The sequence below is a fragment of the Sarcophilus harrisii genome, chromosome 4 (assembly GCF_902635505.1).
Source record: "Sarcophilus harrisii chromosome 4, mSarHar1.11, whole genome shotgun sequence".
NCBI classification, from domain to species: Eukaryota; Metazoa; Chordata; class Mammalia; order Dasyuromorphia; family Dasyuridae; genus Sarcophilus; species Sarcophilus harrisii.
Genome location: NC_045429.1, coordinates 39154191 through 39171572, shown reverse-complemented (window position 1 = coordinate 39171572; position 17382 = coordinate 39154191). Strand labels below are relative to the sequence as shown.

Here is a 17382-nt window from a genome sequence, read left to right as displayed (position 1 = left end):
CAAATTTATGTGCTATATTCATCATAATTATATTACTTTTAAAATAAACTTTTATTTTAAAAAGTGACAAACTTACTCTTTCTCCTTCAGGTCCTGGTTGTCCTGCCATGCCAGGAGAGCCAATGAAGCCCTTAAGAGACATGACAAAAATTAAGTAGCTATATTGAAATATTGATAAAAATAGAATTTATCAATATAAATATTAGCAAAAACATAATATAATTTATTAACTTAAATGTCAGTAAAACCCAATATGTGTTAATATAAACATTAATAAAATAGTATATAATATGCATTTATATAATCTCATTTCTGTTGATGAGAAATGGCAAATTTAAAAGGAGACATCATTTCATTCTTCCCTATTTCTCTTCCAGGAATACAAGTTAATCAAGAAACTTATCAAATTTATACTGGCCTAGTGTTATGGGACTCCCATAAGTATATAATTCAGATCTTTAAATTTAGAGTGTAATCAGGTGAATGGGACATTCACATTAAAAACGATTAATAATACAAAGTAATATATACCAAGAACCATGTGAGTGATATATATGAGGTATTATCTGATGTCAGAGTCACACTGGAAGTTGGCTTATATTGGGAAAGTTTCATTCACAGAGGACTTTTTGGGTCTTTATGAATGAATAGAAATTATCATGGCAGGAAGGTATCAAGAAAGAAAGTATTAAATGATGTGATTGGGGATTCAGTCCAGAGAAGAGACAATAGGCTGAGAGAGGCACAAGAGCTGACATCAAGCATTTCAAATGCTATCATACAGAAGGAGGATTAGACTGATTCATGGATGGAATTAGGCAAAAGAGTAGAAAGATGTAGAGTTACATTTCTGCTTGATCTTTAAAAAAAACAAAAACAAACAAACAAAAAAAAAAACTCCACCATCTTTAAAGCTCTCTCTGAATAGGAAAGGAGGTGGCAGGAGGTATTTTATTATCCTTCACTCCTGAGGGATGAATGCTATCAATGGGATTCCTGTTTATGAATGGGTTGCATTAGATGCATTCTGAGTCCCTTCCAACTCTGAGACTCTGTCCTTCTGAGGCTATGCCAAAAGTTGTTGGGATTAGAATGACAATTGTGTGGCCTTTGAACATTCAGTGTCATCAGCTGAGTTTCTGGTAAATGCGATGTTTTCAGTGACTTTGTGTTTAAATACAGCTGGCTTTTGTTTTATGTTATCCAGCTGGAGAGTTGTTTGTAAAGAGGGCCAAAACAGCTTAATTGAGCTTACACTTAACTCAGTAAGCATAGGGAACCTAAACATTCAAATCTCTGCTCTGCTTGGTGAAAACACAATGCCTCACAAGGATTTCAAAGTGCTTTTTAAGTCAGTAAAATATAGATGAAGAATTCAATGAGTTAGGTACAATAGGTGCATGTAGACTGAGCAAAGTAGCAAAAAGGTCAGACTCTTACTTGCCTACCCACTTGCCAACAATTTTTTCATTGCCTACTATACATATGGCGTTGTGTTAGGTGCTGGAAATACAAAAAGATCCTTTGGGGATGAGAAAGACATAGATATAGAACATGAACAGATATATATGGTAGAAAGTTATAAAGGTCAAGGAGAGAACCAGACAGAGAAATTGTGTGGCAAGACAAAACTCTTACCTAGTAGAGAAGGGGAAAGCTTTCATTGCAAGTTTACACCTAAACTAAGCATTAAAAGAATATAAAAAAATTTTAAAAGTAAAGATGAAGAATTGCCTTCTTGGCATGGAGGTTTGCTTGTGGAAATGGAGGGAGATAGGTGAGGACATATTTAATTCAGGGAATTCTTTGGCTTCAATATAATGCTTGTGTAAGTTAAAGCTTAGAAAAGTAGGGCAGAACCTTACTTGAAAATGGATTTTTAAGGAATCTATATTTTATCCTAAAAGCAAAAGAAAGTCACTGAAAGTTTTTTGAGTTGAAAAAAGTCAGACATATGTTTTAAGGATATTATTTTAGAAACTATGAAAAAAATTAGAATTAAGGTTAGATTTTCAAAAAAAAAAAAACAAAAAGAAGAAGGCTTAGAACAAGCCTTCATGAATCTCAGTGTATGAGGTATAGGAAATTACTAAAAACTAATAAAGGACAGCCAGGAAAGGACATCATCACAGAAACAAAAGGAAGAGACATTCAGAAAGAAAAGTGATCAATAATGTTGAAAGTTATAAGAAAAAAATAGGGGAGATGAAGACAGGGAAAAAACTACCATTGAATTTGGCAAGTAAGGGATCATTGGTAACCTCTGAAGAAGTAATTTAAGTAGAAGAGTTGCAGTGGCTGTTAATACTTGTATGTGTGGATGCAGTCATGCTCAATAGAACTCTTTAAAATGATTACTTACTCTTACACCTTTAGGACCTTGGTTACCTTCTGGTCCAGCTAAACCCTAGTAAAGAACAAAAGACATTAACTATATATTATTTTCATTTCTTTTCAAAAACTATAAAAAGCTGAATTAAATGCCATAAAAGACATGATTTTCACAGGCTGGGGACATTGACTGGGGACCAATGAAATTCTCATAAATTTTTATGCTTGAAAAACTCCTCACTTCATATCAGTGAAGTGCATTGAGTTTTAGGTATTTAGATAATCTTTCTGGATCATCCAGAAAACATGTAAACTACTTGATGAGACTTTTAAATGTTTGACTAACTTTGAGATTGTAATATACAAAAAAGGAATTAAGACATTTCTTAGTTATTTCTAAACAACCAAGCCATAGACTTGTTTATAATTTCTTTTGGTGTTTGTATTTCCTTTATTTGTGTGAATGAAAAAGTATCTGAAACAGACTTTGTAAGAAAACTGAAGGAATGGTTATTTTCAAGACTAAATAAAAGCCAGAAAATGGATACCCTCGACTCTCCCAAATAGTATACCTGTAATATGCATCATATGCCAAACACCATGGTAATACAAATACAAGCAAAACAAAACAAACAAACAAAACCACCTCACTGTCTCTGCCCTCAAGAAGCTTATATTTAAATAGGAAGAACATATAAAAGGAAGCTTCATTCTTTTCCAGGCTACACTCACAACTCTACAGACTTTCTCTATCATTCAAAGTAGTTTCCTTATTCTGGGAGTTCAAGATATCACTTTAATTCCTTCCTGATTGGTCTGTTCCTTGCAGAATCTCCATTTTAAGCAAAGTGCCCAGGTCATTTATTTCTTCGTTTCTCTCTGAGTTCTAATCTTTATTTTCTGGACTTCTTTCCTTCTCACTCTGGAATTTCACTCTAGCCCTATGATTCATTTCTTTATTCATTTCTTCTTGGAACTTCCATTTTTAAAAAAGTTCATTGGCCAGCCTTGTTTTCACTCATCTCCAAGCTCCTTATTCTCTTGAATTTCTATAACAAGATCCTACGTAGTATCTTACCCTCTTGGATTTCAGCTTCTTTTGTATTGTAAGAATGCAAGTTCCCTAAAGGCAAGAACTTTGTGCTTGTATTTTTATTCCTAGTACTCTAACATCCCAAACACTTAATAAGTGCTTATTGAGTTGATTTTCATCATTACAAAAACTTCAGAATAGAAAATAAAATAAAGCAGATGAACTTAAAAGAAGAATAAATTTTCAGATAAATTCTCCCAAGTTTCAATGTTTTGAGAGGGAAATTAGGCAGCATTATGCCAAGGGCTTATGATCTCATGGAGTAGTAATATTAACTCATCACAATCACACACTTTGGCCTCTTGTTCCTTAAAGATAGGACATCTTGTCAAAAGATTATTTGAATGCTGATCCCATGGATCCAGAAGTACAAAAGGTTAAACAATAAAACAGAACTATAAGGACAAATGCAGAGCATAGTTACTGCACCTGCCTGCCAGGGTAACCAGGTGAACCAGCAAGACCAGCCATTCCAGGAAGCCCCTAAAATTACAAAAACAAAAATAACATATCAAAACAGAACACATTTTTATATATTTGAATACAATATTCAAATTCAAGGAAAAAAATTGAATCCCCACGCTAATTCCTGATTAGAATCTCCCTGGGCTATTCAAAGGGGAAAGGAACCAGTCATACCAAAAGAAGTAAATGAAAACAAGATAAAACTAGACTACTCACATCTTGTCAAATTCAAAACCTAATTAACGGAAAATATGAAGTGACATTTCTGGAAAATCAGGTACATATTTACACAAATGTACAAACAATGATAAATCTGACTAGAAAAGCAATTTGACTGTTAAGAAAATCAGATGGATCAGACAAAATCATAAAAGTGAGGATTTTTTTTTAATGGTCTCCTTCTGAATTAAAATTTCCTTCTTTTTCAACCATCCTTACAGCATGCTACAGCTGTCTGAAAGGACAGCATCATCTGGTGGAAAAAACAGTGAACTTAGAACCCAATGACTTGAGTTGTTTCAGTTCTACCACCATCCAAGTGGGCACTCTTAAGGAAGTCACTTAAATTCTCTGTGCCGCAGTTTTCTTCCCTGTAATAAAATCTGTAGTCCCTATCTGACTAGGCTCCCATGAGACAATCTATGTAAAGTATTTTGCAGAGGTTAAAGCCCTGAATAATTGTAAGGTTATATATCATATAAGGACAGCTAGATGGCATAGTTTATAAAGTGTTGGGTTTGGAGTAGGGAGACTCCTCTTGTTGAGTTCAAATGTGGCCTTTGATACCTACTAGCTGTGTACACTGGGTAAGTCACTTAACTCTGCTTCAGTATCCTCATCTATAAATTGATCTGGAGAAGGAAATGTCAAGTCACTCCAATATCTTTGCCAAGAAAAATCCAAATAGGGTCATGAAGAGTTGGATGCTACTGAAATGACTGAACAACATTAAATTATTCTTAGTATTAGCAATGATGATAATATCTCTCTGCCTGGGTAGCCAGGAGCAGAATAAACTGGAAAGGCCATTTTTATTCTCTACTTTTAGCCCAGGCCCTGGAGGAATTAGAACTAGAAAAGATCTTATAACTTGCTTAGTCCAATTCTTTCATTTCAGAGATGAGGACACAGACCTAGAGAGTTTCAAGTGATTCAACCAATGCCATACAAGTGTAAAGTACAAATATGAGATTCCTAGGTCTTCCTCTAACTTTAAATCTGTTAAACTTTTTACTACACCATACATATCAACTCTCCTTTCCATTCTCCTGACTTGATGGCAGATAATCGATTCCCTACTAGAAGGAGAAGTAGGCAGTTAGATGGCACAGTGATTTCTTCTAGTGTAGGCATTTAGTCAACATGAATGCCTTAGAGCACAACAGGCATATTTGGTTTTTTACTTAAAAATTTCTCTTGTTTTATAGTGTTTTTTTTCTTTTTTCCTTCTTTTTTTCCATCTTTCCTTTCCCCCCCTTTCACTTTATTTCTGTTTCCCTTCTTCTTCCTCCTCAACTCCCTCTCTCCCTTTTTCTCATTTATTCCTTTCTCTTTTCTTCCTTCTTTCCTCCCCCTTTCCTTCCTCCTTCCTCCTTTTCTTCCTCCATCCCTTATTCCTTCCTTTCTTCTTTCCTTTACTTATTGTTTCAGTTGTTTGATTTTAATTTAAATACACTTGTGCTTTTTAATCATCTCAAAATGTCATTCTTAATTAGTACTTTTTTCTTTTTGAAATGACTTTTGTTTTATTTTATATATTTTTATAAGTGGTCATGTAGCACAATATATGGTCAGCTGGTCTCAGAGAAGGAAAGACTACTGAGCCCAGAGTCAGTAAGGTTTGAGCTCAAGCCTGGCACATAGTAAGGCAATTAATAAGTGTCAATTAACAGCACTTGCAGACTTCTAAAATCAGATCAACTTGCTACAACAGGAGTAAAAAGCATAGGAGACACTTAGGTCCCGCACAGAAGATTTTTACTGAGCCCTAGATGTAACTGTGATAATACAAAGAAATCAACTCATCATACACCATGTATCTTAGGGAATGAGGCACAGAAAAACACACACATAGCTCCAGACATGTAAATTAGGGGAGGAGAGAAGGAGATGTTTTGTTTTGGGGAAAAAAAGATCAGAAAACCATTGATTAATCAATCAATGGAAGAATTGGGCCTGGAACCCAAATCTGCCCCATTCTTACTTCATATTCTAACCATTAGAGTGCGCACAGATGGCAAGACGTACTTTGAAAGGCTTGTGACTAACTTCATAGTAATTTCTCTAGTGTAGGAATTTGGTCCACATGAATGCCTTGTAGCAAAATAGGCATTTTTGTTTTTTATTCAGCATTTCTATTGTTTTTAAGTGGTTTTGGTTATTCCAAAATCATTTCAGATTTTTCATCCTTATTATCACTTGTTCTTGAAACAACTTGTTTTATTTATTTATTTAGTAAGCAATTATATGGCAGAGTATAGTATAGAGAGCTGACCTCGAGTCAAGGAGAACTAATATCAAGATTTGCCTCCAATACATCCTAGCTTTTTAAACTGGACAAATCACTCAACTCCTGAGACTTTTAGGATCTTGAAATCAAACTCAGAAAGAAAAAAGGCCACTAAACTGTAATTAAAGATCCCTTGTACTTCATATTGACTTAGAAAACCACATGTTAAAAGTATCTATGGTCTATTATATTTTTATTTATTTTGTTAAGTATTTCCAAGTTACATTTTGATTTGGGTCCCAACTGTACTTGAGTGTTGTGCACTACCTGTTGGCCACTTCTGTTCCAGGCAACTGAATATGAGTCACAGATGTGGTGGTCATCTGAATTGGCAGGGGAAATTATATTTTCTATCCCATCAATAGACTAATAGACAATTTAGGCACCATTTCATTAGATTCCAGAGTGCTTGGTACATAATCAGTACTTAACAATTGCTTGCTGAATTGAATTAGAGCCAATTAAGGTCTAAATCATAAGGTGTATTGAGCTCTGATGGCATAGACCTCTGAGCCTGGAGTCTGGTCTCAGGTACTTACTAGCCCATGTAACTCTGGGCAAGTCTGTCTGTCTCCTCAATTGTAAAGTAGAAATAATAATAGCATCTACCTCCTAGCGTTGTTGTGAAAATCAAATGAGATATATTTATAAAGCATTTATTAAAATACCTGGTAAATAACAGGTGCTTAATAAATGCTCATCCCTTTCCCCCTTAAACCAAAAAAAAAAAAAAAAAAGCATAGATCTCTAATCTTTAAACCTGATTTTTTAAACTTTTCAAAAGAAAACAGCCCACTCAGGACTATATTACTTGTATTAGCAATGAGAAGCTTCTGGGTTGTGGTCAGAGAATTGCTGCATAAGCAATTTTTCATTTGGCTGTGAGGCATTTGAGGTTTCTGCAGGCAAATCCACACATTTAGTTCACTTTGTGCCAAAGCTGTATTTCAGAAGTCATTTTTTTCCCCTCCCCAAGGCCTCCTCCCTGCTGCCCCTCTCATTTTCTTTCCATAATTACTCAATTGCTTTTCAACACTTGTTTTTCCCTCGATTTTCAAGAAACAGCCACTGCACCTGCTGTGGACACAAGTTGCATTCTTGGCCACCCCTAGTAATTTGGAATCTTGAAATATGGTACCTGAGGGACTGAAGAGAGACCACTCATCTCACTTCATCTAGGATTTTATAGCATAGCTGAGTGAGAGTGAAAGACTGCCTTTCTATCCTTATTTCATGGACTCTCCTTTGGGGGCATTTCAGTAACCCCCTTACGTCTCCTTGAGGCTCTGCTAAAAGTTGTCTGAGGCTTTTTGCAGGAACCTACTCTAATGATATTCTTGATATTAACCTCCCTCCCTCCATATGTACCAGTTTTATACACAGCCACCTATCTAGTGGACAATAGAGCATTATTTGTTCTCATAAAATGATATAATAGTCATATATGATTGACTTCTGATCACCTATTCTGACTGAAGGAGCAATAAGTCGTTTCTATATTGCTTCAGGATGTTTGTTTGTTTTGAATAATAGCAGATGTCCCATCCTAATTGCATTTCACTTATGACCAATTAATTAATTTCCATTCACTAATAACAGCCAGTGGGGAAAGGAAGCAGTTAGAGAGCAGCAAGAGGCCAAGCTGATGAAGAACAGAAGCTCCAAATGGATAATCCACACGGAGATAATAAAAAGTTAACTCTACTTATAGTACATTAAATCTGACATATTAGGTAGAAAAAATAGGGAGAGGTTTGAGGAGCTCTCAATGACTCTCCTGTTGAAAAAGATATATTTATAGAACTTACCTGATCACCTCGGGGACCAGGAGGCCCTGGATATCCTTTGACACCCTGCATGAAAGAAACAGGAGACTTAATGTGAAAAGGAAATTCAGATATGCCAAATAAAAGTAAAAATTCCAGCCAGTCAATCAATCAATAAACGTTCATTAAATGCCTATTATTATCATTCTGCCCAAGAATGACAAAATTGATTCTGGCTCTCAAGGAGCTTATACTCTAATAGAGAAGACAATATGTAAACAACTCAGTACAAGTAAGCTATGGCAAATAATCAACAGAGGGAAGGAATTAGAATTAAAAGGGGTTGAGAAAGACTTCTTAATGAATGTGGGATTTTAGCTAGAAGCTGGAAAAGTTGGGGAAACCAGGAAATAGAGATGATGAGAGAGAATGCTCTAGGAATGGGAGAAAACCAAAATGCCAGGAGTCCAAAGATGGACCTATACTCAGGGATCACATTGCCATGTACTGAATCCAAATTTCTCACATTTACATTCTTCACTTGGCTTCCTCGCCAAGAAGAATTTGACTTGGTTGATTTATCAGAGCCATTTTTATGGGCTTCATATTACCAGTAGAAGCAGTAGCACATTTAGGACTAAAAGAAAAATCAAACAAAATTTCTCCAGACCACCCCCTTTTCTGAAAATTCGATATCTAGTTATGCTTCTGTTACATTTGCTGAGGCTTGTCAAAGATTGGGGTTAGTTTAAATGACAATGAAATGAAATGCCTTTAGCCACAATCTGTTTGTAATTATTGCAAAGTTGGACCCCTTCCAGGCAATTTCCCTTATCCAAATCCTTGTCATAACATTCCCCAAATAAGCCAATATAAATGAGAGCGGTATACTCATAGGGTCATCAGAGAAGGTTCTAACAAGCTCTCTAGGAAATAAGTCGAAGTAAACATTTTCTTAACCACAGTTAGAATGGAATATTATATTGCCTATTCCCAAAGTTGTGAGATGGTTGATAACCTCCTAGTGAGACATTTTATTTAGGAGAAAGAACTGAGAGACAATGAGAAAGGAAGAGTGAGCTAAGAAGCTGAGAAGGACAGAGGCAGAGGGAAGAAGACAGAGAAGGAAGGAGGAGAGAGAGAGAGAGAGACAGAGAGAGAGAGACAGAGAGACAGACAGAGACAAACAACAGTCAGAGGAAGAAAAAAGAGGAAAAGGAGAAGAAGAGAAGGAGAAGAACAGGAAGAAGAAGAAGAAAAAGAGGAAGAACAAGAAGAAAAAGAAGAAGATGAAAAAGAAGAGAAGGAGGAAGAGGAAGAGAAGGAGTAGGAGGAAGACAAAGGAAGGGAAGGGAGGAGAAAGAGAAAGTGTGCCTAGAGAGGCACACAAACTTAGATCAAGTAGTTTTGAAGATGCTTCTGAAGAATTTTGTTAGTTTCTCAATAACTGAGCCTTTCTATAAGATACTAACTAGAACAAAAGGAAATAGATACAGTCCTTAATACTTTTGCTAGGGTAACAATGACTATATGAATTAATTGAAGACACCATTATATGACTAAATAGCAAACTATTCAAATTAATATAATAATAGCCAGAAGAAACAAATGTCAAATGGAGTATAGAGAAAAGATTTATATTAATTATATGAAGTTGACCAGGTATGTTTAGAAGTAGCTTTTGTAAGAGGCAAGAGTTATAGAAAGGCAGAGAAGACATAGAGGATCTTCTCATTGATAAAAAATAAAGAGGCAGCTAGGGAGTAAATGGGGAGTGTTGAAATTGGACTCAGTTGTTATTGTTGCATTGTTTTTCAGTCATTCAGTCATTTCTGACTATTTGTACCCATGGACTGCATACTAAGCCCTCCTATTCTCCACTCTCTCTCAAAGTCTCTCCAAGTTCATGTTTGTTATTTCCATGACACTATCTGGCCAGTTTATCCATTTTTATTCTCTTTTTCCTTTTATAGGTCTTCCCCTACATTAGGGTCTTTTCGGATCTAAATTCAAATCCTTCCTTAGACAATTACTAGTTGTGTGACTCTGCACAAATCACATAACATTCTTCAGTCATAGTTTCTACAAGTATAACATGTATAATAAAGTATGTAAATAAAATGTAAAAAATAAAAGTATAATAATAATACCTACTTCATAGGGTTCTTGTGAAGATCAGATGAGATAATGTGTAAAAGTACTTTGTAAGTACTTTATAAGAAACAGAAGATAAGCTCAGTTGTTTAAACATTAATCTTCAGGCACTATCAATATAGAAAAATAGAAATAGCCTACAAGAAACTTGAGAATGTTAAGCCTGGAGGTGTAGATTTGTGAATCATTCCAAGTAATTGAAAACATTTTAGAAACCAAGTGCCCCAAGACAACAAGAGCACAGCAAGAAGAGCTAGAAGAAAAAATGGAGCCAGAGATATTCCATTATTATATTGAATCAGTCTTTTGTTTTTTGGTATCCACTCTGTTTCAAATAGGCTGTTGCTCAGAAGTCAAGTTATAGAAAGTCCAATTGTGGGTGTGGAAGGACGCGGATCTTCAGTCAGCCACAAAAAGCATTGATAGAAAACACTTTGCATATTTCAGAACACTATGTAAATATGAGTTACTGTTATTACTATGTTAAAAGACCTGCAATTCACAGGCATGTATACAACACTGCAGCTTGTATGGATACCTAAATCATTCAGATCTAAAACAAAACTGGGGGAATTTCCCATTCTCTGCAATTTATTCCCTTCAAGTTTTGTATTCGTTTATTTGTCCAAAAAAGTATTAAAGGTGCATGTTATAGATTAGATGCTAGTATCATAGAGATTCTTTTAATGATAATGTCTGAACTCAAGGTAATTAATATCTACTCAAAAATTTAAAACAAATAAACATAATTTGTGGTTCAGAGGCATGGATACTAAAAGAGTCATTTTCGATCTTTGATCTGTTTATATCAAGCTCAAGTTTAAGTGCAGAGAAAATTCACTTTAGTACATCTTGTGTTTAGGTTTCCCTAAATGTTAGTGACAGAGTTGATAATTACCCCCTTCCTCTCATTGTACACTAATGAATAGTTGTTACGGGAAAGTCTTTGCTAAGATGTGAGAGATTCACAGGGACCCAAGAACAAATATGGAATCACATCATACATTGAAACAGCTCAATGACAGATAAACAAAGGCAAAAAGTATTAAACAAGAAATCCTCTTCCCTTCAATGGTCCAAGCAACTCACAGCACTGATGAAGAGGAATTGGTAAGGTCTGGTTTGATTTCATGGTTTCTCATGGGACAGCTCTTCAAATAAAGGGTGAGCCTGTTCCTCCTCCCAAAAGAAGACTGTTGAGGAAATCTCCCTCATTGTGCCATTATACAGGTACTTGAACTTAAGAACTCTTGGACCTGCAGTGGTTACTTCTAAATTAAGGAGAGAGAGGAAGAGAGAGAGAGAGAGAGAGGGAAAGGGAGAAAAAGGGAGAGACAGAGGGAGAAAGAGAGAGACAGAGATAGAGAGAGTCAGAGGAACAGAGAGACAGAGAGAGACAGAGACAAAGTCAGAGACAGACATAGACACAGACACAGACACAGAGACAGAGTTGGGGGAGAAAGGGAGGGAGGACTGCTACCTTGTCTTGATAATGGGAGGAAGGCAGTTCTTCTAACAAGAGTCATTTTCCTCCTGGCTCCTCCAGTCCATAGCAAGGGACTGAGAAGTAGATACTTTCAGAGGTATGCTGGTGCTAATTTAGGAGAAACTGTTAAATTTTCAGCATAAGTATTTGTTATTGTTCAGTTGTTTCAGTATTGTCTGACTCTTTATGATCTATTCTAGCTCATTTTACAGATGAGGTAACTGGGGCAAGTAAAGTAAAGTGACTTGACCAGGTCCATATAGCTAGTTGTCTGTCAGATCTAAACTTAGAAAGATCCAGCTTCCAGGCCCATAACCCTATGCACTGTGCCATGTTGTTGCCTGTGCTTAATACATAGTAGGTGAACATTTATACCTCAAAAATTGTCAAACACTACAAATCAGGGGTTTGATTAATATTTTTGTTGACTGTCTAGCTTTCAGAAAGTGACGAAGAAAAATCATTATAGGTTAAACTGAAGTGTTCCTTGCATTCATTTTCTCCCTAAGAACCAGCTAAAACATTTATCAGCACACCTCTTTATACATGCTTCTATGCGTGATGTTCTTTAGACTAAGTCCAAGCTTGGAACACTGCCCTTGAACCAGGTGAATTCCTCATCAGCTTGAGAAGATCATACAACCTTCCTGCTGTCAACCATCAAAGATGTCAGTAGATAAAAAAGGAAACCCAGAAAAGCCTAGACTGAAGGAAGCGAAAGAAGCAAAGTCTAGGAAAGGATAAACCAGATTAAATTTAATAGAGAGTTCTAGAGAACTGGAGACTGGAGGCGAGGGAGAGGGAGGAAGGGGATTTGGCCAAAAGAGGTTATTTGTTTGTCTCCTATCATCAGTACTAAAGTAGATTATGGGCCTTGGATGGAAACTAGGGGAAGCAGCAAAGGTATACAGCTATTTAAAAAACAAACAACTATTTATGAAAAGATGAGAAAAGAGATAGTAGCTGAAAGGTGGCAGAAATGAATGAAGGATTTTCTATCTAGTTCATCTTTAGATATTCTATACTGCAAATGTACTCTGAAAATACTAATCAGAGTTATATAGAAGCAAATAAATTGTAAGCAAAGCGAGTGGCCCGTGTTCATTTACTTTCTGTTTAATAAAAGAATACTCATCATTTCTTTTGAAAGAAAGAAAAAGTATTTGTTAAATATGACAATGGGCCAGGAATTGACTGTTGTTCTGGGGATACAAACACAAAAGATAGAGATTCTGCCTTTAAAAGTTTACATTTTGATGGGAATGGTGACCAGGGAAAAATGTTTTGGTCTAGGAAATAGTTGATTGACTGACATAACTTTTCTAACAGGAATGGTAGTAATTATTTTTTTCCTGGACAAGAGACTGAAGGACAGGGAGAAGAAAGAAAGAAGTTCAAGAAATAGAGGCACAATAGGAAGATTGGCTTCTTATATAAGCTGGATTGAATCACTGTTGCGAGTCAGAAGTCACCTAGATATAGTGGACAATGTGATTCTATAGTCAGGTCCTCAATGATCCTGACAGGATGGCCCCAGGACAAGAAACAAAGCAAGAGTGCAATAATATTCCATTATATTCATGTAACACTATTCATATAGCTATTTCTCAATTAATGAGCCCTTATTTTATTTCCAAGTTTTGGGGGAACTTTTTATTTTGCAAGTGCTATATATTTTGACATTCATGGGCCCTCTCCTGTCATTGATTCTATAATAGTGTATTTTAAGTTCTAAAATTGCTGTATCAAAGGTTATGAGCCATTTAATAGCTCTTATCATATCATCCCAAATTGTTTCTCAGGATGGTGAGCTAAGTGGCTCAGTGCATAGAGGCCGAGTCTAAAGTCAGGATCTTTCTGATATCAAATCCAGTCTCAAGCAGTTACTAGCTATATGACCCTAGGCAAATCATTTTACTCTATTTGCCTCACCAATGTTGAATTAATGATCCTGCCTTCCCATAGTCAGGTCACCATTCAGTATTTCCATTTTTTGCTACTTTTGGCAATTCAGGGGGTATGAGGAAAAATTTCGGAACTTGTTTGATCTAAATTTTTCTTATGACTAGCTCCTTTTTCTTAGAATTCCTACATGATTTACATATTTTTTAATTTTTATTTTGAAAGTTGTTTCAATGGTTCTGTCATAAATTTGTGTCAATTAAATACCTTGAATACTAGACTTTACTCAGAAATATTTGATGGGAAGATTTTCCCCATTCAATGCTTTCTCTTTCTGTGCCTTTATTGATTTTGTTTGTGGAAACTTAAATATAAAGATGATATATATATATGTATAATGTTATATATATGATATAGAAAATCAAAATTATCTTTCTAATATTTTTCAATGCCCTGTCTCTTATTTGTTTATGAATTTTCCCCCAACAACAGTTGGGGAAAACAATCCCCTCTTTTCTCCTTTCATTTTGTAATGATATGACCTTAATTATTTTTACATATCTAATTGGAGTTTATTATGAAATGTGCTAAAATGGTTTGGGGGGCACTCTTATTTTTTGCCAGATCTCTTTCCAGTTTTCTTGGTAATCTTTGTGAAAGAGGGGAGTCTTTCCTGAACTTATTTGTGTTCTTGGGCTTTTTTGAACGACAGGCTAATGTGTTCATTTTCATCTAAGTCTAAGCGTACTCTATTCCACTGATTTATTTCTGTCTTTTTAGTAATGCAAAATAGTTTGGATGATTATTATTTTATAATACAAAATGCTATGCTCTTAATTATTAATTTTAAAATATGTAATTTCATTTAAAAATCTTCAACTTTTGCTCCTTCAAATGAATTTTTGTATTTATTTTTTCCAATTCTAAAAAAGAAACCCCCAATTGTATGACTGGCATGGGACTCGATATTCAAATTAATTTAGATAACCACAACACATAACAATGATGGTACTAAGTCATTATTCAGTCATAACTGACTTTCTACGACCCCTTTTGGAATTCTCTTGGTAAAGAAGTTGGAGGGTTTGCCATTTTCTTCTTTAGCTCATTTTATAAACAGAGAGGGAACTAAGGCAGAATTAAATGAGTTGTCCATAATCAGACAGCTAGTTAAGTTTCCAAGGCTGAATTTGAATTCAGGGATTTTTTATTTCAGGACCAGTTACTCTATTCACTATAATGCCCAGATGCCCTTTATTTTTATTTTATAGTGCAACAGTCATGAACAATGAATATCTAACCAATTATTTGATTTCCTTTTTTTCTGTAAAGGATTTACTATTATATTTATGTAACTCTTGAGTATATCTTAGCAGGTTAATATTTTTAACCTGTCTTTCTATCATTTCATTGTGGTTTTTGCGAGTACTTTATAGAAATATTGCTGATCTTTTGTGGATTCATTTTATATTCTGCAATTTAAATAAAGACATCAACCATATTAATCCCTTTACTTACTTCCTGGGATTTTCTAAGTAAAACAATCATATCATATACTATAAACATTATTCTGTACTTATCATCACTGTCAATGTTTATACTTTCATTTTCTCATATCTTATTGTTATGGCTAGGGATTTGATTGGCTAATAAGGAAATATGGTTTCACTTCAAGACATATTAAATCAATTCTTTCTCCTTCCCTCTTCTTGACAAACTAGATTTTATGGTCCTTAGTTTATTTTTCCCACAGGTCTTTTATTTTTTTTTTTTGGTTACTGTTCACTTCTTAGATCTCAAACAATATTATAATTTTAATAGCCTTGTTTTGTCCGAGAAGTATGAAAGCATTGATTCAATTGCTTGATCTTTTTTAGAAAAATGTATTTATTTACCTTTCAGCAAGTGGAAGAGGACAAAGGAAAGATGTGCCAGTAGCAGAAAAAGATTGGAGAGAGGTAGAGGAGCTGGATAAGCCTTCCAAACTGACTGTAGTAATAACAATTACAAAAATAGCTGGCATTTATATAGTACTTTAAGATTTGCAAAGCATAGTACATGTTTTCTTATTCAATCCTCACAACAATCCTGAGTTGGGTACTATTATTATTTCCATTTTGTGGATAAAGAAACTGAGGCTGAAAGCTATAGATTGATGTCTTTCAGTTCATAAAGCTGGCAAAGATTTTGTTCCTGAGGAGCCAAAGTATTCATATATCTTTCTTGGTTATTTTTTTTCCGACTTGGTTAGTTTGCTTCTCAAATACCCTGTCATTCTGTTTTCTTCCCAGAATACAGAATTTAAGAACTGAAGGAAATCTTAGTAGTCATTTAGTGAAGCCCATACTTGAACAACAATCCTATATAACCTAAGTGACAAATATCAAATGCCACTTTGGTTTGAAGACTTTCATTGAGGGATAACATGTTATCTCCAAGAATGACCCATTCACTTTTTTAATAGCTCAAATTGTTATACAATGCTTTCTTTTTGTCTCAGTCTTGTTTGACTTTTGGTGATCCCATTTGGGGGTTTCTTAACAAAGATATGAGAGTGATTTGTCATTTATTTCTTCAACTCATTTTACAGAAGAGTAACCTGAAGCAAACAGAGCTAAGTGACTTGCCCAGGGTCACCAGCTAGTAAATGTCTGAGGTCAAATTTGAACTCCGGAAGATGAGTCTTTCTGGTTTCAGGTCTAGGGCTCAGTGTACAATGCTGCCACTTGAAAAAGTGTTTTCTTGTATCAATCTGAAATTTGACTCTATATAACTTGAATCCATTACTCTTAATTCTTCTTTCTGAACCCAAGAAGAATTCTCCCTTGTCAATGTGAAAATCCTCCAAATATATAACTATATCATTCCTGCCCATCTCTCCTAAAACCTTCTTCTTCAGGGTACAGCATCCCCCTTTCTTTCAACCAGTCCCATTTTGGCATGAACCTTCTTGGTTGCTTACCTCTGATGTGTTCTAGCTTATCAATGTCCTCCCTAAAATGAGATAACTGGAACTCAGGGACACTTGAAACATGGTCTGACAAGGGCAGAATGCAAAAAAATATCTTCACCCTCTTCTTTGACCCCGAAGTGTACTTGCTATTTCTAAGATTGCATTTGCTTTCTTGGATGTTACACTAAAGTGTTGATTCATATTGAACTGCCATTGAACTGACAGTCCATTAAAAGCCTCAGAAAATTTTAGAACTGATCTCTGGTCACAGCTGTCCTACGTTGTAATTTTAAAAGTCGACTTCTTAAGGCCAAATATAATACTTTATATTTATCCCTATTGAATTTCATCCTATTAATATAGCCTCAGTCTACGAAACTGTCAATATCTTTCTGAATTTTGATATCTAGCATATTAGCTATTTCTCCCATTCTGGTATAACAAGCATGTTCAATCAGACTGCAAATTAATCTGAGCCTTAAAAGAAACATTTAACAATAAAAAGTCAAGCACAAATCTCGTGGCAGATTCTGTCAATGACCACCTTTCAAGTTGAGATTGAAGCATAACTGACTATTTTTTGGCTTTAGTCATTCAAACAGTTCTGAATCTATGACATTATATCATTGTATCACACTAATACAATATACAGATTATATATTTACACATATACTATATATAAGCACTTATACATATGTATTTTACACATATATAATACATATG

General features: G+C 35.0%; 1 protein-coding gene across 2 annotated transcripts in view; it reads right to left on the bottom strand.

Moving 5' to 3' along the window:
• COL24A1 (collagen type XXIV alpha 1 chain) overlaps nt 1–17382 on the bottom strand; it is a 357598-nt gene that overhangs the window by 261725 nt on the left and 78491 nt on the right. For both annotated transcript variants that reach the window (XM_031969393.1, XM_031969394.1), the window contains 4 exons: nt 8207–8251; nt 3854–3907; nt 2363–2407; nt 77–130 (listed from right to left, as the gene is read on the bottom strand). In XM_031969393.1, coding sequence (XP_031825253.1) covers nt 77–130; nt 2363–2407; nt 3854–3907; nt 8207–8251 — 198 coding nt within the window. The remainder of the gene's footprint in view (nt 1–76; nt 131–2362; nt 2408–3853; nt 3908–8206; nt 8252–17382) is intronic.